The sequence below is a fragment of the Oryctolagus cuniculus genome, chromosome 8 (genome assembly GCF_964237555.1).
Source record: "Oryctolagus cuniculus chromosome 8, mOryCun1.1, whole genome shotgun sequence".
Lineage (NCBI taxonomy): Eukaryota > Metazoa > Chordata > Mammalia > Lagomorpha > Leporidae > Oryctolagus > Oryctolagus cuniculus.
The window spans coordinates 115,688,236-115,712,463 of NC_091439.1; the positions used below are offsets into that span (position 1 = coordinate 115,688,236).

General features: G+C 38.9%; 1 protein-coding gene across 2 annotated transcripts in view; it reads left to right on the forward strand.

The window, feature by feature from the left end:
• Positions 1-24,228, forward strand: part of CSMD1 (CUB and Sushi multiple domains 1) — a 2,053,194-nt gene that overhangs the window by 569,913 nt on the left and 1,459,053 nt on the right. For both annotated transcript variants that reach the window (XM_070047233.1, XM_070047234.1), the window contains exon 3: positions 13,091-13,203. In XM_070047233.1, the coding sequence (XP_069903334.1) occupies positions 13,091-13,203 (113 nt within the window). The remainder of the gene's footprint in view (positions 1-13,090; positions 13,204-24,228) is intronic.

The following is a 24,228-nucleotide window of genomic DNA, read 5'->3' on the forward strand; positions in this document are numbered from 1 at the left end:
GTTTGCACCCACATAGAAACACAAAGTGAAAAACACTGTTTGAGTACTCGTTATAGCATTAAATCTCAATGTACAGCACATTAAGGACAGAGATTTAATATGATTTTTAGATACAATTATATACACTCTGTCTCTATTTGTAATAAGGTAATAATAAGGTAGTAATGATATTACCTTCCTCCTTCATTTCCTCCCTTCTCCTCCTTCCCCCACCCTCTTTTTTTCTCCCTTTTTCTTTTTTGTTTTTGAGATACACTATATTTTAAATTTAAATACAGTAAATAGCCTTAATACTTCACTAAATAAGAATTTTAACATGTAAAATGCAGAAAGACCCTAGATTAATGGGAATATAGATAATGGCTATAGACAATAATTGAATGGAAAAATTACCATTTCACACATATACAGTAACTTTTAAAATAATCACAGATTATTAATACTGCAGTAGTATAACATTCTTGACCATTTGGTTTGACAAAATTATAAAAGTTTTACAAAACCATATTTGCAGCAACACCGATACACAAAGACAATTCTCTTTTTTCTCTTTTTTTAATATTTTTAAATTTTAGCTCCCACATATATGGGAAAATGTGTAGTAGTTGTCTTTCTGGGTCCGACTTATTTCACTCAATATGATGTCCTCCCTTTGCATTCATTTTGCTGCAGATAGTAGAATTTCATCCTTTTTATAGCTGAATATTCCATTGTGCGTATATATATATATATATTTATTTATTTGTGTGTTTGTGTATGTGTGTGTGTGTGTGTATATATATATATATATATATTTCTTTATCCATTCATCTGATGATGGACCCCTTGTTTCCAAATTTTGGCTGTTGTTGAACCATGCCTGCATGGGGGTACAGATATTTCTTTGATATATTGTATCCAATGTATTTTAAAGTTCAATGTTTGAGACAATTACAGCTTTGCATCCAGCTGTAACTTATTATATGGAGAACTTCAGTGTATCCTTTACCACTTTCTCCAATGCTGACATCTTAACCTATTAGAATACTTCAAAAAGTCTGTGAAAATGGAATTAAAATACATTTATTTCAGTGCAAAAAATCAAAATTTATGCATAACTTTTTCATAATACTTATTTTTAAATATTTATTTGGAAGCCAGTGAGAGAGAGAGAGAGATAGGGACACACACACATACACACAGAAAAGAGGCAGAGAGATAGAGAGATCTTCCATCTGCTAGTCAGCCAGGGCTGGGCCAGAAGCCTGGAACTCCATCCAGGGCTCCCACATGAGTGACATGTGTTCAAGGATTTGGGGCACCGTCTGCTGCTTTTCCTGTGCACATTAGCAGGAAGCTGGATCGGAAGAGGAGCAGCTGAGCCTTGAAGTGCTCACGTGGTATTGCTGCATCACGACACTGGCCCCAATACAATTTCATGAAGTTTTTGAAGATGCTTTGTGTGCGTGGGTTTCAAGGCTTTCTGCGCCAAAAGAAACATTTAATTAATTTTTTCCAGGAACTTTATTTAACCTAGAAATCTTTTATTTAATGAATACAAACTTCATGCATACAAATTTAGGAAGACAGTAATTCTCCCCAGCCTACCCACCCTCCCGCCTGCGCTCCCACATTTCTTCCTCCTCCCTCTTCCATTCTCATGCTAATTTTAAACAAAGATCTCTCTTCAATTAACTTTGTATGCATAATATTAATCCTACACTAAGTCAAGGGTTCAAAAAATATATATGAAACAAAGCTGTTCCTAAACAGTGAAGGCAAGGGCTGTTCAGAATGATCACATCTCAAAATGTGAATTTCACTTCTCTAGGTTACCTCTTAGGAACTCTATTAGTTACCTCAGATCAGGGACAACATATGGTACTTGTTTTTTGAGAACTATTTACTTCACTAAATATAATAGTTTCCTGTTGTATCTATTTTGTTGCAGATGACAGGATTTCACATTTTTTACTGCTGTGTAGTATTCCATGATGTACATAAAACAAATTCTTTATCAGTCCTCAGTAGATTGATTCCATATACTGATTCCAGTAGTTGATTCCATATTTTAGCTGTTGTGAATTGAGCTGCAATAAACATGGGGGTACAGATAACACTTTCATGTGTTGACTTCATTTCCTTTGGGTAAATTCTCAGGAGGGGTTTACTGGGTCATAGGGTAGATTGATACCTGTGAGGTATCTCCATACTGTCTTCCACAGTGGCTGTACCAGTTTACATTCCCTCCAACAGTGGATTAGGGTACCTTTCCTCTACATCATCACCAGCATTTGTTGTTTGTTGATGTCTGTATGACAGCCATTCTTCCAGGCGTGAGGCGAAACCTTGTTGTGGTTTTGACTTGCATTTCCCTGATGGCTAGTGATCCTGAGCATTTTTTCATGTGTCTGTTGGCTTTTTGAATTTCCTCTCTTGAAAAATGCCCATTCAAGTCCTTTGCCCATTTCTTAACCGTTTGTTTTGTTGTTGTTGAGCTTTGTGACCTCTTTATAGATTCTGGATATTAATCCCTTATCAGTAGCATAGTTTGCAAAGATTTTCTCCCATTGTTTTGGTTGCCTCTTCACTTTGCTAAGTGTTTCTTTGGCAGTGCAGAAGCTATTCAATTTGATGTAATCTCATTTGTCATTTTTGACTTTAACTGTGCTCTTGGGGTCTCTTCCAACAAGTCTTTGCCTATGCCAATGTCTTGCAGGGTTTTCCCAATGGACCTTAGTAATTTGATGTTGATGGGCCATAGGTTTGTCATTGATTTAGGTCTTTGATCCATTTTGAGTGCATTTTTCTGTAAGGTATAAAGTAGAGGTGGCTTCAAACTTCGTGCAGAAATCCAGTTTTCCCAGCCCTGTTTGTTGAAGACACTACCCTTGCTCCAGGGATTGTTTATAGCTTCTACTGCCCATTTTGAAATATTCAACCAGTTGTCAAAATCATAGTTACCCTACTGTGCTGTAGAATATTAGAAGTCATTCGTTCCTATCCAGTTGCACCCAGTACCCATTAACCATCCTGTCTCCTTCCTCCCCTCCACAAACCCTTCCCCCGCCTCCACAAACCCTTCCCAGTCTCTGGCAACTCCTATTCTATTCCATATTTCAATATCAAATTTTTTGCTTCCACATATAGATAAGAACATATACCATTTGTCTATCTGTGCCTGACTTGCTTCACTTAATATAATGTGTCCTGCTTCCATTCATGTTGTTTCAAATGACAGAACTCCATTCTCTGTGGACTGAATGATATTCCATGATGCATTTATACTTCACTGTGTTATGTATTCATCAGCTGATGGACTCCTAGGTTGGGTTCATGTCTTGCCTGCAGTGACTCATGCTGCCATAAACACATGAGTGCAGATGTCTTTATGTAAGAAAATGAAAATATATTTTCGGGTGTCTGTACCATTTTATGTTCCCACGAGAAACCTGTGAGCCATCATTTTTCCCTGTAATCTTGCAAGAATTTGATGTTGTCACTATTTTTTTTTAATTTCAGCCATTCTGATAGGACTTTAGTCATATTTCTCTGTGGTTCTAATTTGCATTTCCCTAAAGCCTAATGATGTTGAACCTTTTTTATGTTCTGATTTCCCATCTGTATAGCATTCAGGTGATATGATTTTTTTTATATTTTTTGCCTATTTTCCAGCTGGATTGTTTTTATTTTACTGTTGATCCTTAAGTGTTCATATTGTTTATTCTTGATACTTGACCTTTGTCAGGTACATGGTTTTCAAACATTTTGTCCCACTCTGTAGCATAAAATTTGATCCTTTTAACATGGTCTTTCATACAGAAAAGAAAGGTATTAATTTTATGTAGTCCAATTCATTAATTTTTTCTTCTCCTTTTTTAAAATTTATTTGACAGATAGAGTTATAGACAGAGAGAGACAGAGAGAAAGGTCTTCCTTCCATTGGTTCACTCCCCAGATGGCCGCAATGGCCAGAACTGCGCAAATCAGAAGCCAGGAGCCAGGCACTTCTTCCTGGTCTCCCATGCAGGTACAGGGACCCAAGCACTTGGGCCATCCTCCATGCCCTTCCGGGCCACAGCATAGAGCTGGACTGGAAGAGGAGCAACTGGGACTATAACACAACACCCATGTGGGATGCCGGCACTGCAGGCAGAAGATTAACCTAGTGAGCCATGGCGATGGCCCTAATTTTTGCTTTTCTGAAATATAACTTTAGAGTGAAGTCTAGGAACTTTACCTAATATTATAACCTAGAGATTTCCCTCTTTTTCCCCTGTAATTCTTAGTTTTACATTTTATACTTGTTTTTCATATTGAGTTAGTTATGTACCATACCAGACTGAGGACTGAGGTGTTTTTTTTTTTTTTTTCTCCTGTTGACGTACAATTGTTCTATCAAGATTTGTTGAATTCTTCCATTGGACTATGTTTATACCTTGCCAGAAATAATTTGGGCAAGACAGTTCTGTATTCTGGTTCATTGATCTATATGTTTACCCCTTTGCCAATCTACCAATATTTTAGCTTACTGATTATTGTAATTATAAAATAAGTTTTGAAGCCAGTAGATTGATTTCTTATATTTCACTATTTCTTATTCAAAATTATTTGAACTGTACTAATATTTTGTTTCCCTCTTATGAAGTTTAGAAGAATATTTTCTTTGGATAATTTTGAATAATATTGTCTCTATCTACAAAAATCTTTCTTGAATTTCTGATGGAAATTGTGTTAAACCTGTATATCAAGATGAAAACTGATTACTTCACAATACTGAGTCTTTCTATCTATTAACCAAAAATGTATCCTTTTAAAAAATATTAATATAAAGATAACAAATTCAATGTATTTCATGTATGCAATTATAAAAGATAGACATACTTGGCTCCGCTCCTCATCATTCCTTCAACTCCCTCCTTCTTTCCTTTCATTTTTCCTTTAATTTTTTGTAATAACTTTTTTTTTGCATTTAACATACAGTTTTAAGAGCATAATGATATGTCCCACGACATTGTCCCTCACTCATTCCCACCCTTTCTCCTCCTCTTCTTATTTTTCTTGTAAGTTTTATAATGACATTTTAATTTTCTTTATAATCGCAAGATTAACAATCCACTAAATGAAGAATTCAATAATAGCAAGTAGAAAAACCACTGTTCCTCAGTAGTATAAGCAAAGGCTACAAGCAATAATCAAATCTCAACATGTCTATTTCTTTCATATATATTACATACTATTACTCTGTAAATTAATTACCTCAAAGCAGGGAAAGCATGCTATTTGTCTTTTGGGGACTGGCTTGTTTCACAAAGAATAATAGTCTCTAGGGGCTGTCGCCATGGTGCACTAGGTTAATCCTCTGCCTGAGGCACTGGCATCCCATATGGGCACTGGTTCTAGTCCTGGTTGCTTCTCTTCCAGTCCAGCTCTCTGCTGTGGCCTGGGAGGGCAGTGGAGGATGGCCCAGGTTCTTGGGCCCCTATACCCGCAGGGAGACCAGGAAGAAGCGCCTGGCTCCTGGCTTCTGATCAGCACAGCTCCTGCCATTGCAGCCACCTGGGGAGTGAACCAATGGAGGGAAGACCTTTCACTCTCTCTCTCTCTCTGCAACTCTGCCCATAAAATAAATAAATAAAATATTTAAAGAAGAAAAGAATAATAGTCTCTAGTTGGATCTGTTTTGTTGCAAAAGAAAGGATTTCATTCTTTTTTTATGATTGAATAGTATTTGATCATGTATATATACCATAATTTCCTTATCTACTGTTAATGACCACCAGGTTGATTCCAAGTCTCAGCTATTGTGAGTTGAGCTGCTATAAATATGGGGGTGGTGGTTACAAATGACTCTTTGATTTGCTGATTTCATTTCATTTGGTTAAATTTCCAGTGCTGGAATGGATGGTTCCTGTGGTAGATCTATTTTTTGATTTCTGAGGAATCTCTTTAATGTCTTCCATAGTATTTGTACCAGCTTACATTCTAACCAAAGTGGACTATATCTTGGACCTGGATATTAATCATTTGTCATATGTACAATTTACAAATATGTTCTTCTGTATATCAGTTGCCTTTTCACTTTGTTGATTGTTTCCTACACTCTACATAAGCTTCTTAGTTTGCTGTAATCTGGTTTGTCTATTTTTACCTTAATTGCCTTATTTGGTTATTGATCTATTTAGGTTTTCTATGTCTTCATGACTCAATTTTAGTAGATTATCTAATTATATATTATATATTATATAGATTATCTATCAGAAATATGTCTAATTATTGTAGATTTTCCAATTTGTTGCCATATAGCTGTTTATAGTAATTCCTGGTGATTCTTTTTGATTATGTGGTATCTATTGTAACATCTCCTTTTTCATCTCTGATTTTGTTAATTTGTATCTTCTCCCTTTTTTGACTAGTTGAATTGTGTATAAATTTTGTTTGCTGCCTACAAGAAACATAACTCACCAACAAAGAAATACATAGTAAAAGGATGGAAAAAGATATTCCATGCTAACAGAAAGCAAAAAGAACAGGAATAGCCATCCTAATATCAGACAAAATAAACTTTTACACCAACACTATTAAAAGAGACAAAGACAGGCATTACATAATGATTAAGGAATCAGTTCAACAGGAAAATGTGACTTAATTAGATGTATATGCACTGAATGCCAAGGGACCTGGCTATTTAGAAGCAATTTTTATAAGATTTTTATTTATTTATTGGACAGGTAGAGCTACAAACAGTAAGAGAGAGAGACAAAGAGAAAGATCTTCCATCCATTGCTTCACTCCCCAAATGGCTGCTAACTGGCTCTGTGTTGATCCGAAGCCAGGAGCCAGGTGCTTCTTCCTGGTCTCCCATGCGGGTACAGGGGCCCAAGAACCTGGGCCATCCTCCACTGCCCTCCCAGGCCACAGCATAGAGCTGGACTGGAAGAGGAGCAACCAGGACTAGAACCGGCACCCATATGGGATGCCAGCACCACAGGTGGAGGATTAACCTAGTGTGCCACGGCACTGGCCCCTAGAAGCAAGGCTAATGGAACTAAATGGAGACAGAGACTCCACTACAATAATAATGGGCGACTTCAACACTCCAATTTCACTGATGGACAGATTTACTTGACAAAAAAATCAAAAAAGCAGAGATAATCTACACTATTGACCAAGTGGACCTAATTGATATCTACAGAACATTTCATCCCACAGCTGCAGAATACACATTCTTTTCATCAGTACATTGAAATTGCTCTAGATTGACCATATGGTAGGCCATAAAGCAGATCTCCACAAATTAGAAAAGGAAATTATGCCATGTATCTTTTCTGATTACAATGGAACGAAGCTAGAAATTAACAACTTAAGAAATTCTCGAAAATTGCAAACACATGGAGACTGAACCACATGCTCCTTAATGAGTAGTGGGTCATAGAAGAATGCAAACATTAAATAAAACAATTCCTAGAAATGACGAAGATGATAGCACAACTAATCAAAAATTTTGGAATACAGGGAAAGCAATGTAAAGAGGCAAGAACCTATATCAAGATATTGGAAAGGCACCAAATAATTGATCTCACAATGTATCTCAGGTTTGTAGAAAAATAAGAACAAAGCAAACCCAAAATTAGTAGGAGGAAAGAAATAATAAAACATTAGAGAAGAAATAAACAAAATTGAAACAAAAAGAGTGACACATCTCTTCATATGTTAGATTTTTTTTTTCTTTCTTCAGCATTGTGTAGTTGTCAATGTGCAGTCTTGAACATGATTTGTTAGATTTACATCTAAGATTTACATTTTGGTGTTGCTGCAAATGATGTATTTTTAATTTATGGCCATGTGTTCATTTCTAGTCTGTAGAAATGCAGTCCGCTTTTGTGTATTCATTGTGTATCTCGTGCGTTTGCTTGCCTCAGTATAATCTGTAGGGTTTTTTCTAACATCCTTTGTATTTTTCTCTAGGCAGTAATGGCATATGAAAGCAGTAACAGTTCTGTTTCCTCCTTTCTTACATGTGTGGATTTATGTCCCTTCCTGGCCTTTTTGCCTTAGTAGGACCTTTAAACACAGCTGAGCAAGACTGGTAAGGTCAGACATCTTGAGAGAAAAATTTTGTCTTCCATAATCCAGTGAAAAGTTATCTGGAGGCTTTTGGTGGCTGTTTGTCAAACAGATAAGTTTTCCATCATTCATATTTGACTGACAAATTTTCTTATAACTCTTTAATTTTTCAGATTCTGTTTAATACGTAAGTCTTACATGTAGATATTCTGAGTTTTAATTTTGTCAACTGTTGACATGGCAGATGACATTGATTTAAAGTATGAAATTATCCTTGCATCCTTGAATAAGCACCATTGAGCCATGCTATACAAATCAGCAGTATAGAACTCTCATTTTCTCTTAATTTTTAGGATTTTTCATCTATATTCATGAGAGACATCAATATCTTATTTTTCCCTTTCGTGCTTCTTTATTCTCTGTACTTTTCCTGGCTTTGGTATTAAGGTGTCCTAGTATGCTCCATAGCCAGCTAGTCTAATACCATATACTAGGAGGCGACAGAAATTGTTTTTCCTATGTTTCTGGAGGCTGGGTGTCTGAGAATTGATTGCCAGGATGATCTCTTCCTTCTCACTGCATGTTTATGTGACCTTTTATGACCTTTCCTCATTGCCTGACCAAGCTGGGGGGCAGGGCAGTGGGTATGGGGAGAGAGACCACGTGGGAGATTTCTTGCTCTTCTTGTAAGCAAACTGGTTCTATCAGATAATGCCCCCATCATTTAGTCCCCACTTACCCTTAATTAAATTCTGAAAATTCTATTTTGAAATATAGTCACATTTAAAGTGAGAACTTCAACACATACGTTAGTAGGGGAGGCACAGTTCAGTTCATGTGAGAGGGTGATGTCACCAATAAATGCAGGAGTAGGTGCTGTAGAGCAGTGTGTTACACTGAGGCACCTGTATCCCTGCTCGGGAGCTGATTAAGTCCTGGCTGTCCCGCTTCAGATCCAGCTTCTTGCTGATGTGTCCTGGGAGGCAGCAGAGGCTAGATCAACTACTGGGTTCTTGCCATCTACATGGGAGACCTGGGCAGAGTTTCAGGCTCCCGGCTTGTACCTTACCCAGCCATGATGTTGCAGGCCTTTGGGGAGTGAGCCAGAGAGTGGAAAATCAATTTTACTTGCTGTCTTGCTCTTCCATAGAGGTAGATGAAAACAAAAACAAAAAAAATTAACAAATATAGACAACTATTGTATCCACTTATAATTTCTGGAAGAGTGTGTAGAATTTTTATTAATTATTTAAATATTAGATGGACATCACCAGTAAATAATTTGGGTCTAGAGGTTTCTTTTTGGGGAATTTTAGTAACTGATTATTTACAATATCAGTTTTCTAGTAGATAAGTTATGTGGTAGTTTGTGCTTTTTGAGAGAGTGCCCCTGTCTCCTCGTTTGTCAGATATATGTGTTCCAGTTTTCAGTTATCCTCTTAGGAATTTTTGATGTCTTCCAAGTCTTTATTTTGTTTTATTTTTATTATTAGTTTTGACAGGCAGAGTTAGGCAGTGAGAGAGAGAGAGAGAGAGACAGAAAGGTCTTCCTTCCATTGGTTCATTCCCCCAAATGGCCACTATGGCCAGCGCACTGCGCCGATCCAAAGCCAGGAGCCAGGTGCTTCCTCCTGGTCTCCCATGCGGTTACAGGGCCCAAGCACTTGGGCCATCCTCCACTGCCTTCCCGGGCCACAGCAGAGAGCTGGACTGGAAGGGGAGCAACCGGGACTAGAACCCGGGGTGCCAGCGCTGCAGACAGAGGATTAGCCTAGTGAGCCGCGGTGCCGACCCCAGTCTTTATTAATATTGGTGATGTAATTTTGCGTATCGAGTATCTGTACTTTCTGCAGCCTGCACATCTCCCCTCCCTCTCTGTTAGTCTTGCTGTGTGTTTGTCAGTTTTATTGATCGTTCCAAAGAATCAGCTCTTCATTTTATTGTTTTTCTCTATTTTCAAATCCACTGATTTCTGTGCTTGCTTTTCCTGGTTTGTTTTGCCTTCTGTTTGCTTAAGATTTATTTTACTCCTTTTTTTCAGAAGGCCTTGAAAGAGAGACTTGGATTATTGATTTGATAGTTATCATCTTCCTAATGTATGTTTTCAGTGCAACTAATCATCCTTTGAGCATTGCTTAGCTGCATCCTATAAATTTTCAGTTCAGTGCATATTTTTATTTCCTGATCTTCCTTTTTGTTCCATGGGTTATTTAGGGCTGTGCTGCTCAACTTCCGATTGATTGGGGATTTTCTAGTCATTTGTCTGTTATTGATTTCTAATTTTATTTCAATATAGTCAGAGAATACAATGTATAATTTCAATTTTTTTAGATTTATTTATTAATTTGAAAGGCTGGGTTAGAGAGGGAGGGAGGGGGGAGGGAGAGAGAGATCGACTGATCTTATATATGGTAGTTTTCTTTCCAAATAGCCCAGGCCGAAGCCAGGAGTCAGGAGCTTCACCCAGGTCTTTATGTGGGTGCAAGGTCCAAGCACTTGGGACATGCTTCAACGCTTTCCCAGGGACATTATCAGGGAGCTATATTGGAAATGGAGCAGCCAGGACATGAAGCAAAGAACACATGGGATGCCAGAATCTCAGACAGCGGCTTACCAAACTGCACCACAACTCTGACCCCATCAATTCTTTCAAATGTGCTAAAGCTTGTTTCACGGCCCAGGATACGGCAAATCTTGGCACATGTTCTCTGGACCCCTGAAGGAAACATGCATTTTGCTCTTGTGTGGAATGGTGTGTGAATGTTGATTGAATCCTGTTGGTGGGTGCTGTTGATAAGTTCTGAAGCTTTGGTGTTTTTCCATCACAGAAGAATCTAAATTCTGTGTCTCTAATTTTCATTTCTAGATCGATCTTTGCTTTTCTGAATTGTCTCCCATTTTGCATTAGGGAGCCACACACCACAGTGTCTGCTTGAAAAACAGATGATGTGTGCTGGCTGTCTTCCATTGGGTTGCTTAGGTCCATGTTTCTGAACCGTCTGAGAATGGTCTGAGCTGGTGCCCAACGGGAAAAATTAAAAATAATTAAACAGATGACAAGTGTTAGGGGATAGGATGAACATAAGAGTCGAGAACAGTTCGAGGGCAGGTGGGAATCCACACAGTACTACGTGTTGTAGCAGTGAAAAGATCACCCGAGACATGAGGGGAAAGAATCCGCATGGTGCTGTGCGTGGAACATCTCAAAAGGGCAAGAACTGAGACAGAGAGGAGAAGCAAAGGGAGGGCGAGAAAGGAGACACTGGGCCTCCAGGGTGGAGGTGGCGTTCTCGAGATGGCAAGGTGGGCCAGATCCTACCACGTGGGCTTCTGGGGACTCGATTGGGAAGAGCTCTCGTAGCACACAGACTTCAGAGTTGATCACCCTTCCACAGCTCCCAGCTAGTGGGCCCTGCTTTTGCTGTGCAGGGCTCCCATTCCCATCTTCCGGTTCTCCACCCAGCAACACTGACAGCTTCACACATGGGACTTCAGGAACTAACTCCATGATTTCCACTTATTTCATATCTGAAGTAATAATTTTCCACACAGTCATTCATTCTTTGCTATTTATATTTTAAGAAAATGAATTCAAAATTACTTGGCACCAAAACATGCTTATTTTTTAATCCATTTTTCCAGAACTTTTTCAATTTTAAAGACTTATTTACTTATTTGAGAGGAGAGTTACAGAGAGGCAGAGGCAGAGGGAAATCTTCCATCCACTGGTTCACTCCCCACATGGCTGCAATAGTGGGAGCTGAGCCAATCTGAAGGAGCTAGGAGCTTCCTCTGGGTCTCCCAGGTGTGTGCAGGGACCTAAGGACGTGGGCCATCCTCCCCTGCCTTCCCAGGTGCATTGTCAGGAGTCGGATCGAAAGTGGAGCAGCTGGGTCTTAAACCAGCGCCCATATGGGATGCTGGCACCACAAGCAGCAGCTTTACCCACTTTGCCACAGCACCCGCTCCATTTTCCAGAACTTTTTAAGTACTCTAGTATGTTGAGGAAAGAAATAACATGTCATAGGTGGGGGTAGCATTAGTAGAATTATTCTGTCCTTAAATGGGATCTCATTTTTATGTTTTAGCTCACTGATCTTGCCATTTTATTAATCTGTTGTTCTTTCGTTATTTTGCCATGATAAATCCTAGTGATTAGGTCCAGCGCCTTGGCTCTGCAGCCTCCACCAGCTGTAATGAGGTATTTAGTGCCGCAGAATGACTGACAAGCCAGACTCCTCCTGTCAGGAATGAACTTCTTTCAGGTTGATTCTTTATGCATCACACCTTGGTGTTCAGGCTGTGCTAAACCTCATGTCTGTAGATGAACCCACTTAATTAGCAAACTTTAGGTAATTTATAAATTGATGAAGCCTCTCTTTGACCTTTGGAAAAGCTGTTAGTTTTTAAAGTATTTTGCATATTATTATATGAGTTTACTCATCCAGAACTGTGACTTTATTATCAGTAAAACTTGTAATTATATCCAAACATTGTGAAAAATATTTCTTAGAATCTAAAAGATATGTTTTGGAAAACAAATATTAATTTATTTAGCCTCTGCTCAAGGTAGTAATTGGTTTTTATTTATCATGCAAAGAAACTGCAGTTTTTGGGTGGGGATATTGAGAGTAAGTAGGTTAAGTATTAGACGTGACGACTCTGATAATTTAGGAAGGAAAGGATGAACTGAAAAGCAAGTGCACTGTCACGCTGTCCTGTGTCATTTGTGGAGTGGTGACTTTGCTCTCCGAGTCTTCCACATACTCCCTAATTCAGGGGTGTATTGAATCAGTCCTTCATGAAGGGGTTTTCTCAACCTTATTTAAATAAGCAGACTCTCATACTTGAAAGTGCTTAATTTCAACTCCATAGCAAAACCATACTGTGTGGATAATCTAGTTGTTTAAAGGTATACTTAAATGGACCACGGTTAAGAGTTACTCAGACTTCACCAAATAAGCTTCATTAACAAATTCATGCTTTTTAACTTTTATGTGTTTAATTCAAATCTATTGAAGTACATGCATTTTTTTTTATTTAGATTATCGGGATTTCAGCTCCCCTCCTCTCTGGTGAGCACGGGATCTATCCTCACTCTGTGGTTCACTACCGACTTTGCGGTGAGCGCCCAGGGATTCAAAGCACTGTATGAAGGTAGGAGACTGGCTGCTGCACACACACATTTTCCGTTTAAATGACTGAACTCTCTCGGTACTCTGGCTTTACCATTTTAATGAAAGTTAGCTGCTGACTCCCACATGGCTGCATGATGTAAACGTTTGGCATTTTTGTAATAGATTGACAATAAGGTAACACCATTTGCTAAGGTTTCCAAACTTGCTAGCACAGCATACTTAGACTTTTACTGGTAGGGGTTTTCTTGATTGGGTTTTCTAATTGTTAGTATGTACTGGAGAGGTTTTGAATCTTTTGAATACAAACTACTTGTACCCCTAGGTGCTGCCGAGTTCGTTTTTAAGCCAGAGTTTTATTACATTTTTTGTTGAACAGTACTACTGCTAGCTAGTGTTTAAGTAACACGAATTTCCTTGGAGGAGTTTTTGTTGACCAAGTTGAAGTTGCTCACTGAGAAATGCAATTTGATTTTACTTTTGCGTGACCCCTGGAAAGCATAGGGATTTTATTTTGTTTCTGTGTCTGTAGGTGTTGTGCTGAGATACTTTTGGGGTCTTGCTATTATTGAGATGCTTTTTGGTGGAAATTAATAAGAACAATCATAGATTGAACTTTGAAAGAGCAAATGATCATTTCAAACACTAGATTTTAAGAAGCTGAACTTGGAATACCTTCTGTGTAAAATCTGGAGTCTGTTTACTTTGGTCTTGTTTTTCATACAGATTTTAAATTTTATTCCACATTGACGATTGAAAAAGCTATTGTTTTTAACAAAAATTAACTCTAGAGATTGTGAACACAATAAACAAAAATTATGGGTGGGAGCATAGCTCAATTCTGTTTACAATGTACAAAGTGTACTTTGCATATTGTTCTCTGGAAAAGTCAGGGGAAAATTATACTTTCTGGAAAGTTAAAGTCTACATGTTCTTTGTGCAACTGAACTTAACTGCAGCACAACTACCAGAAAATAGAACTGGGAATGTTCTCTTCCCAGACATAGAAGCAAACAGGTGCATCCTTTTATTTGCTGTATGTGTGGAATGGTGCCGAGGATAGGGTGCCCTTCACCTCTGATGTCTTGCAGGTCATATGTTTCTACATAAACCAGTACCAGGGGCTATAATGAGTTAATCACATTTAAGTTTATTACTGCCGATCATGGAATACATTAATATTTTTGAAGAACAGGCTAATTTAAGAAAAACAAGTGCCATTAGTTTTATACTTGCTTATTCCTGTGTACTGCTTCTTATAAAGCCTCGATTCACATAACTTTTTCTTTTTGCTTAACATTACGTATCTCTAAAGCTATGCATGTGAAGCGTGCATACATCCAATTAACATGATACAATGTTTACTCAGAAGAGAGATAACCGTTCCACATGCGAGAAACCTGGGCAGTTTCTTACCTTTCCTGATGAATTTGATACTTAAGCATGCTCCGCTAAGTTCCCTAAAATTGCTGTGCAAACTGTGGACGTTGGATATTCTGTCAGATCTTTGGGGTTGATGCTGCTGTGTTAAGTGGTTGTAATGATGATGAAGATTAGAGTCATTGTTCCTGTTGGAATATATTTAGGAAAACAAGCAAGGATCAATTGTGTGGTTTAGATTGTTAATAATAATACATTATAGTCATATTTACAAATAAATGTATTTCAGAAGGAAATACTATTGAAATATAAAATTGATTTGTATGTCAAAATCATTTCTCCATTATACTTCCTGAGCAAATTAATTTGTACAATCTAGAGAAAAAAGTTAATTTTCAATTAAATGGAAGATTTAACAAGTAGAGAATTCATATAGAGAAAAGTAAGGTCTTCATTGTAAGCGCCAACACCAACCACTTTATTAGTAGTATCCCATGCCACGGTTCCCCAGAGGTTTTAGATAACTGTAAATTTCCAAGACCAGTGTCCTGGGTAAAGTGAGACTTCATGGAGAGCAGTGCATAGAATATACAAATGGACCTATCCAATGTGTGTGTGTGTGTGAGTGTGTGTGTGTGTGTATGGAGAACAGATCCACTGATTGTGGTCAGAGAAATACTTAGAATTGTTTTGGAACCAGAACATTATTCTTTCAGAAATTCAGATGTCCTTTCTTCCCACTAATTTTTATTTTGAAGAGACTGTCTATCAAGCAATTTACATGAGCCAAGTAAAATAATAAAATTTTGATGCCATATTCTAGAATTCTAGAGGAAATTGAATTTAGATATGAAATACTAAATCAACTTTTAAAAAATAATTTCCTGTAGCCCTTAAAGAAGTACTGTTTTCTTCCAGTTAAATTGGGGATTTGTTTAGTATCACAAGATTGTCATTTAAATTTTAAGTGCATTGAATTGAGAGACTCTTCTAAATGTCTAAGATCTGTCTAGACAACTTGGGTAAGGGACATACTATACGCACTGAGTTCAAGTATTTTCTGGCAGTGTTTTGCCAAAGGTGTTATTTACATAAATTGTTATTCACAAACGATATTATGCTGTATAATGATGGGAATGATAAAGTTAAATATTTAAATGTGTTTAGTCATTGGATTTAGCTCTCGAAATGTCTATAAATTTCACACCAATGTTGCTCACATATAGTATTTGGATTTCTGACAAAGGATTCTTTCAGGAGCTTAGAGAATTTATACATTGTTAGTGAAATCAACATGCTTTAATTTATGAATACAGAATAACGTTGAAGTTGCTTCGAGTGTTTTGTAATGTTATTTGTTAGTTCTATTAGTGAATATTCTTGTAAATGAAATAACTTCATAATTCTCTGATAAGTTTATGATAGTCTCAAGGTTATATAATTTATAGTAAGATGGGTTTCTATCAAAATTCCTGTATGTGCCCACTTTTGAATTACTCAATACAGAAATTACACTTATTTATACTTTTCTATCTTCTTCTTTCAAGATCTCAATTACTTAAAACTATTTAGTCATCAGTGTAGCGATGTTCCGAGAAGCTAATCATCTAGGAAGTCAGAGACTGACTTCCAGTGTTAGACTTGAGGCAGGAACCACAGTGTGTCTGTGTTGTGATCTAGAACTTCCAGTGTTAGACTTGAGGCAGGAACCACAGTGTGTCTGTGTCGTGATTGAGAACTTCCAGTGTTAGACTTGAGGCAGGAACCACAGTGTGTCTGTGTCGTGATTGAGAACTTCCACTGTTAGACTTGAGGCAGGAACCACAGTGTGTCTGTGTCGTGATCGAGAACTTCCAGTGTTAGACTTGAGGAAGGAACCACAGTGTGTCTGTGTCGTGATCTAGAACTTCCAGTGTTAGACTTGAGGCAGGAACCACAGTGTGTCTGTGTCGTGATTGAGAACTTTCAGTGTTAGACTTGAGGCAGGAACCACAGTGTGTCTGTGTCGTGATTTAGAACTTCCAGTGTTAGACTTGAGGCAGGAACCACAGTGTGTCTGTGTTGTGATTGAGAACTTCAAGTGTTAGACTTGAGGCAGGAACCACAGTGTGTCTGTGTCGTGATTGAGAACTTCCAGTGTTAGACTTGAGGCAGGAACCACAGTGTATCTGTGTCGGGATTGAGAACTTCAAGTGTTAGACTTGAGGCAGGAACCACAGTGTGTCTGTGTCGGGATTTAGAACTTCAAGTGTTAGACTTGAGGCAGGAACCACAGTGTGTCTGTGTCGTGATTGAGAACTTCCAGTGTTAGACTTGAGGCAGGAACCACAGTGTGTCTGTGTCGTGATCGAGAACTTCCAGTGTTAGACTTGAGGAAGGAACCACAGTGTGTCTGTGTCGTGATCTAGAACTTCCAGTGTTAGACTTGAGGCAGGAACCACAGTGTGTCTATGTCGTGATTGAGAACTTTCAGTGTTAGACTTGAGGCAGGAACCACAGTGTGTCTGTGTCGTGATTTAGAACTTCCAGTGTTAGACTTGAGGCAGGAACCACAGTGTGTCTGTGTTGTGATTGAGAACTTCAAGTGTTAGACTTGAGGCAGGAACCACAGTGTGTCTGTGTCGTGATTGAGAACTTCCAGTGTTAGACTTGAGGCAGGAACCACAGTGTATCTGTGTCGGGATTGAGAACTTCAAGTGTTAGACTTGAGGCAGGAACCACAGTGTGTCTGTGTCGGGATTTAGAACTTCAAGTGTTAGACTTGAGGCAGGAACCACAGTGTGTCTGTGTCGTGATTGAGAACTTCCAGTGTTAGACTTGAGGCAGGAACCACAGTGTGTCTACATCAGAATATAGATCTAGAGATTGGCCCACCAGGATCCTGGCCCTCTGAAGCTCTTTCTATTTTTGCAGAAGGAAATGTCTCTATTTTCTGACACATGTCTTATTAACTACAAAGTAAACTAAAGGTCAGAAACACTAGTGAATAAATGATGAAAACTCCTGGAGTAAAAATTTGCGTTATGTTGTCTAAATATTTATGTTTTAATGAAATTTCTCTTGAAAATGGATATATTTATTTTTCTGAGTTTCATTTTTAGAGCTGAATATATCATAAAATATTTGTCACCTTTTTCATACATTGACTTTTAATAATTTAAATCAATATTTATATTTAAAATGTCATTCTCGTCAATTATAGTAATTCCAATTTGCTCTTTAGTTATTTATTTTTTTTAAGATTTATTTTATTTGTTTTAAAGACAGAGTTACAGAGAGAGGTAGAGACAGAGAAAGATCTTCCATCTGCTGGTTCACTCCCCAGATGGCCGCAATGGCCGGAGCTGCGCTGATCTGAAGCCAGGAGCCAGGAGCTTCTTCCAGGTCTCCCACGCGGGTACAGGGGCCCAAGAACTTGGGCCATCTTCTACTGCTTTCCCAGGCCATAGCAGAGAGCTGGATGAAGAGGAGCAGCCAGGACTAGAACCGGCGCCCATATGGGATGCCGGAGCTTCAGGCCAGGGCTTTAACCCACTTTGCCACAGCACCGGCCCCCATTTCTTTTTTTTTGTAGGAATAATTTTTTGGGTATTTAGTGTATTTCCTGTAACCTAGTACTTTGTTAAAAAGGCATATTTCTAACAATATAACCTATATTTGTACAGACAACACCAACTTAGTGAATTAAAATAATGAGTCCAATATTTTTTGACCATAGTTAGTTCTTGCCTTAGAACATTGCTCAGGAATGTAAAGGGATTGCATCGATTGGTGAAAATTTTTTAAATGATTGTTCAAGCCTTAACCATAGGATAGCAGGCTTTTGAAAGAAATGTGAATGAAGATACTATATAGATGTTTATATTAACAATAACCAAATTTCCAAGGCAGAAGGGTTAAACTGGGTTCTTAACTAAGGCAAATCTGCTAAGAAATGGTTAGGAGTCTACTCCCATTAGGATCACTTTAGTTGATGTAGTTGTTTTAAAAGGGAAAATACTTAAACAGAAAAAAAAACATTCAAAATTTACATATGCAATATTTTTGAGCTTCCCTTGTACCATTTTTTAGATATCTTAAATTTCATGCACGAAATCTATAAGAATTTCAAAGTGACAAAATATTTTTAGTGACTAAACACTGAGGTATAGTGAGGAGGAATTCATCATTACTAAGTAGCAAACTTTTGCTTAGGATATTAAATTATCTTCCACACAAACTAATGAGCTCATCTGATGGAGCAGGAAAAGAAATTGTCTGTGTAGATGGTGAAAGTGAATCTGATAGGCTCTACAGGAATATTCTATGTTTATTTTACTTTATTCTTTAGAGAAGGGAGAGGGGAGAGAGGGAAGAGGAGAGAGACAGAGAGACAGACTGATCTTCCTTCTGCTGGTTTACAGCCCAAATGTCTGCAACAGCCTTGACTGGGCCATGATGAGCCAGGAGCCCGGAGTTTCTTCTGGGTCTCCCACATGGGTGCAGGGGCCCTAGCACTGGAGCCATCTTCTGCTTCTTTCCCAGGCACATTAGCAGGGAGCTGGATAGGAAGTGGAGCAGCTGGGGCTCCAACTGGCAGCCATACAGGGTGCAGACACTGAAGGCGGCGGCTTAACCTTCTACGACACAGCACCAGAATGTCTGTTTTGTTTTCATCTGTTTTTTGTTCTCAAAAACTCACAATCTATCTATTATAGCATTGTACTCTGTTAGCCACGTTATCTGTGTGAATATGTAGGTAGATGGCTGACTTGCTAGACAGAGAGATAGTTGGATAGATGAATGGAAACAGGACGAATAAAGCTAGTATGTGCATTTTCTTATTAAGAATTCTGCTGATTAAGTAAAATTACTTAATATCAGATTAGAAAGTGAAGTACTGATGTACAGTAACTTAGGTTTCCAAGATCCCACAGGCATTTAAACACAGAAATTAAACACATGTCTGTATAGCTTTGGAAGCTGACATTCTTAACTACCCTCTGTACATCCTGCCATATATTTAAGTTTATTTTTGTGTGCACACATACACAAGGAACTCACAAATACAAACATAATACGTGTGTGTGCACTGGGATGTATATATTTACCTATATCCAGTGGGTAGTGGACCTGCACATCTACTCATTTATTGGTTCCTCATTTGTTGGTAGGCCCTCAGAGCATCCAGAGGCGTGGCAGTCCTGAGTTGTGTGATAGGGACGCAAAGATGCAGAGAATGAGGCCTGCCCTGAGGACCAGTGTGGGGGCTGTCACCACTCAACAGGTGTGGAGTGTCACTGTGAGGGCACAGAGGGCAGGCTGGCTGCAGGCCTCGGGGCTCACGTGCAGACCACGTCCCAAAGCACGTTTCTAAAAGGCTTTCTGCTGAGTGCCACGTCGTGTCCGGCCCTGAGCAAGAGTTCTCATGGAAGACACCTGACAGAGGGCTCTTTCCGGGTGAGGAAGCAGGAGTCCAGGGAGGCCCTCCTGCAGTCACTTCTCCTGCTCCATGGTGAGCCTTGAGCCGCAGCCCACCTGGCCTGCATAGCACTTAGGAAGGGAAGCTTGTATTGATCTTCATCAATGAGAGAGAGAACTTGCTGTTTGAGATCCGTAAGCAAGAGGCAGAATTCATTTCATAGGACTCGGAAATCAAGTGTAGCCTTTTTGTTGTTTGTGCTTCCATTTTATAATTGTATCGCCTTTTGGCTTTTTAAATAATAGGCTTGGTGTTCACATTAGATGAAGAGTGATGAGGGAAACACGGGTCACATGAATTCTGGATTCCTACTGCATTTTCTAACTTGAGCCATGGATGCTACTTCATATGCCCTCTCCACGGTAGTGCTCCTTTGACCCTTTACTGCAATAATTGGCTAAAAAATTTATGAATACTTGACATTTGGCACAGAGTAAATATTCTGCTTTTTTCCCAAATACCTAGGGAGAGATGAGTGAGCAGGTGCAAAGTTACAGTCAGGAGGGTTCTGTTGCCCACTAGGAGACATTGATTAATGACATCGTATTGAATATTTCAAATAGCTGGAAGAGAGGACTCTTAAAATTTCTCCCAACAGGGAAATGGTAAATATATGAAATGCTAAGTACATTGAATTTATTATTATGCAGTGCACATTTGTATCAAAACTTCATACTGTAGCCCATAAATATGTATAAGTATTATGTGTCACTTAAAAGGAAAATTAAAAAAACATATTCTCATACACAACGGAATATTTTCAAGTGGATCAAGTTTCTTTCCCTCAGAACCTCAAAGAAAAACTGCTAGTAAGTGTTCAGCTGAAAGATTTGAATGTGAATTTCTCTCTGGTTAATGCATTCACTCCCTCAGAAGTTTCTATAAAGGCACTAAAGTGACTTAAGGAAAAACGGACCTAGAATATGAACTTACATGACTTATATGAACTAGTAGATCCTATCTAAAAAAACTGGCTTCAGATAGGCCATTACAATAGTCTCTTCCAGACTAAAGATGAACTAATACTCATTTTTTTATATATTTAATTTATGGGGAAAAATGGTCTGTATGTTTCTATCCTTAAATTTTTACCGCAGAAAAGTGAAGTTTGGCTACCACAGAGACCTTTTGTTCTCTGTCACTAATTAGCTCTGGGGATGGGCGGGCTCCTGTCCTAGCCTGTTTCTTTGTTGGCTGAATTTATGTGGCATTTCCCTCTGACATGTCCCTCAAGCAGAATTTCATTTGCTTTAGTATCCATGGGTCTGGATTTAGAAAGAGCAGCTCGATTATTACCCTTCGGGCTGAAAGCTTTATTTAGAATGTCAGCACTGATTTATTTCTCCCTCTAAGTGATTACCCCAACTCCAGCCGACGGAGAGCGTGCAACAACAAAGACGCACCTGGCTGCAGACACCCTGGTCCTCCCTGGAGAAAGTGATTTTGCAGGAGCCGCAGTGAACTGTCCACTGGCTGCCACTTGGCAGAGGTGTGGGTTGCTCACCATGACAGAGGCCAAGGCAGATCTAGAAATGGCTCTTGCCCACTTAGGGGCCCTGGGCCAGGCTTTCCTTTGGCAGTGCCACCTGCCGTCCTTTTGCAGCAAGCAGAGGTAACAGCGTCTGCATCATCCCTTCCCCAGGCTGAGTGGCCAGAACCTGCTTTCTTCCGTGTCCTGCATTTGAAGGGTTTCTCAACACTGGGTACGTTGGACCACCAATCAAAACTTTCATGTTTACCACCCAAGTTATAGAGATGTGCATGAATGTTCCTAGAGTCAACAGTACAGTTGCGTATGCTTAAAGATGTTGAGGACAGAGCTGGTATCAAGTGTCCTTACCACAGTAAAAACCAAAATGTTACAAAAGAAAATAAGTATTACTGTTAGTACACCAGTACTGTCTTCAGAAAGTGCAGATATGTGAGAGAGAGAGAGTTTCTGAAGTCTGATGTAAGACGCTTAAATAGTGGGGAGAGAAAAGACACGAATACACGAAGAATCACTGTAAAGCGAGACTCGGTCCATCCGCCAGGCGGACCATTGCCCTTCGCTGGTGACGAATCTCAGGTCAGAATAAAATGCAGAATTAAGCACCCAGCATGGGGAAGAGGAGGCCTTAGCCAGCAGTCACTTGCAGCCGGCATCCCTGCTGCGCCTACGGCTGGGAGCCGTCACCCCTGGTGGATATCCTGTACCAGTACATCTGGCTCTCCTAATCTAGGGGTCGTGGAAAATCTCGATGAAAATGTGACATTTTGTGTGTAAAGTTGTGGTGCGTGTTTCCTGGGAAACATTCTTGTAGACTTCACCCAGCTCTAATAAGTTGCATAGCTAATGCAAAAGTCAGGATGGCCCCATCAGTCATGGCACCGGCTCTGCGAGGTGAGGCATTTGAGCTTCCTTCATCTGACGGCTGTTGCTTATCTGACGTCTTACCCCTTGTTGCAGCAGCCACTCTTCCAGTTACAATTTGTCTTCAGATATAGCCCAGAGTGGAGAAAAAATGACTGTCCTAGCAGCAATAATGTAAATAGTTCTATTTCCTCTGAGTTGTAATTTATTAATGTGGCATTTTGATTTTATATATTGGTTCTGTGAGCTGAATTAATGTGTATGTTCCCATGAGAGATGGATCTGCTGTACACGCTACAAAATGTAGTTTGTGACTCAGTAGGAATAGATTACAAATCCATCCCAAGGAATTCTACTTGAGAGGCCTATTGCCTTTCTGAGCTAATTTTTCTCACTGGAAGCACATGTCTCTGTGTGTGTGTGTGTGTGTGTCTCTGTCACTCACACACACACACACCTTTTCCTATTGCTGTGAACTACTTTCATTCAAGCATCGTCAAAATAAAACATTTTCATTAAAGTATGAACTCTGTTGACAAGAATTTTGTTTAATCTTCGTGCATTGGCCTGAAAAGCTGTTCCTGACACATATAAGTGAAAAACTGCAACATGATCCCATTCTGGTAAAAACAAGAATAAGACGAATTTCCACAGTATTTAAATGCACAAGTCTACATGTTTCTGTCAACGCATGTTTAACATACATACATACATGCTTATATATATGCTCAAGAAAGTATAGGCAGATATCTGAATCGTTAAACTACATCATGGGGGAACTGGAAGGAGGGGAGAGAAGGATTTCTGGACTTTATAGAATTCATGATTTAGCTTGTAATGAGCACAGATAGAGATAAGCTATTATAAAGTAAAAAATATCTGGAGATGATGTGGAAATTAATATTCTCAAGTAGATCTCTGACTTAACTGGAATTGAATAAAAATTAAACCTGAAAAACTAAAAATGCTTCTTTATGTTATCTGAAACACTTGAGTTAATAATTCCAGCATTGTACTTGATTTTTTTAAAAGATTTATTTATTTATTTGAAAGTCAGAGTTACACAAAGAGAGAAGGAGAGGCAGAGAGAGAGAGAGGTCTTCATTCATTGGTTCATTCCCCAATTGGCCACTAACAGCCGAAGCTGTGCCGATCCGAAGCCAGGAGCCTGGACTTTCTTCCAGGTCGCCCACACAGGTGCAGGGGCCCAAGGACTTGAGTCATCTTCCACTGCTTTCCCAGTCCATAGCAGAGAGCTAGGTCAGAAGTGGAGCAGCCAGGACTTGAACCGTCACGCATGTTGGATGCCAGCACTGCAGGCCTCTGTTTTACCTGCTGTGCCAAGCGTCGGCCCCAGTACTTGATTTTTAATAAGAGATAACAGTGTGTACTTGCTGGAAATCCACTCACAGAAACAGCAGCCTGTCTAAAAGGAACAGAGCAAATAACAAGTTACTTCATACATGAATCATCTTCAAATCATTTTTCATCAAAAAATAAGGAATATTTTATATTTGTACTCAGAGATTTCCAAACTAAGAGTGATTGAGATATATTTCCTCTCGATCGTAATTTAATTTTTTCTTCCACAAAAGCTCATATCCCAAGATTGTTTTCTTATTTGAATAATTTTTCAATACTATCTTGTGTCATAAACAAATTTATCCATATTCTATACAATACATTATGCATATTATAAATAATAGTTAAATGTATGTAGTTCAGGTAATGACTGAAAGATAAGTATTGATCATTACTTTAAAGTGAACATCAGAGGTGAGAACGAGTCTCCCTCTGTCCCCCCTCCCTCTTTTTTAGAGTAACTTATCCATAATGAGGGACTGAATGCATAC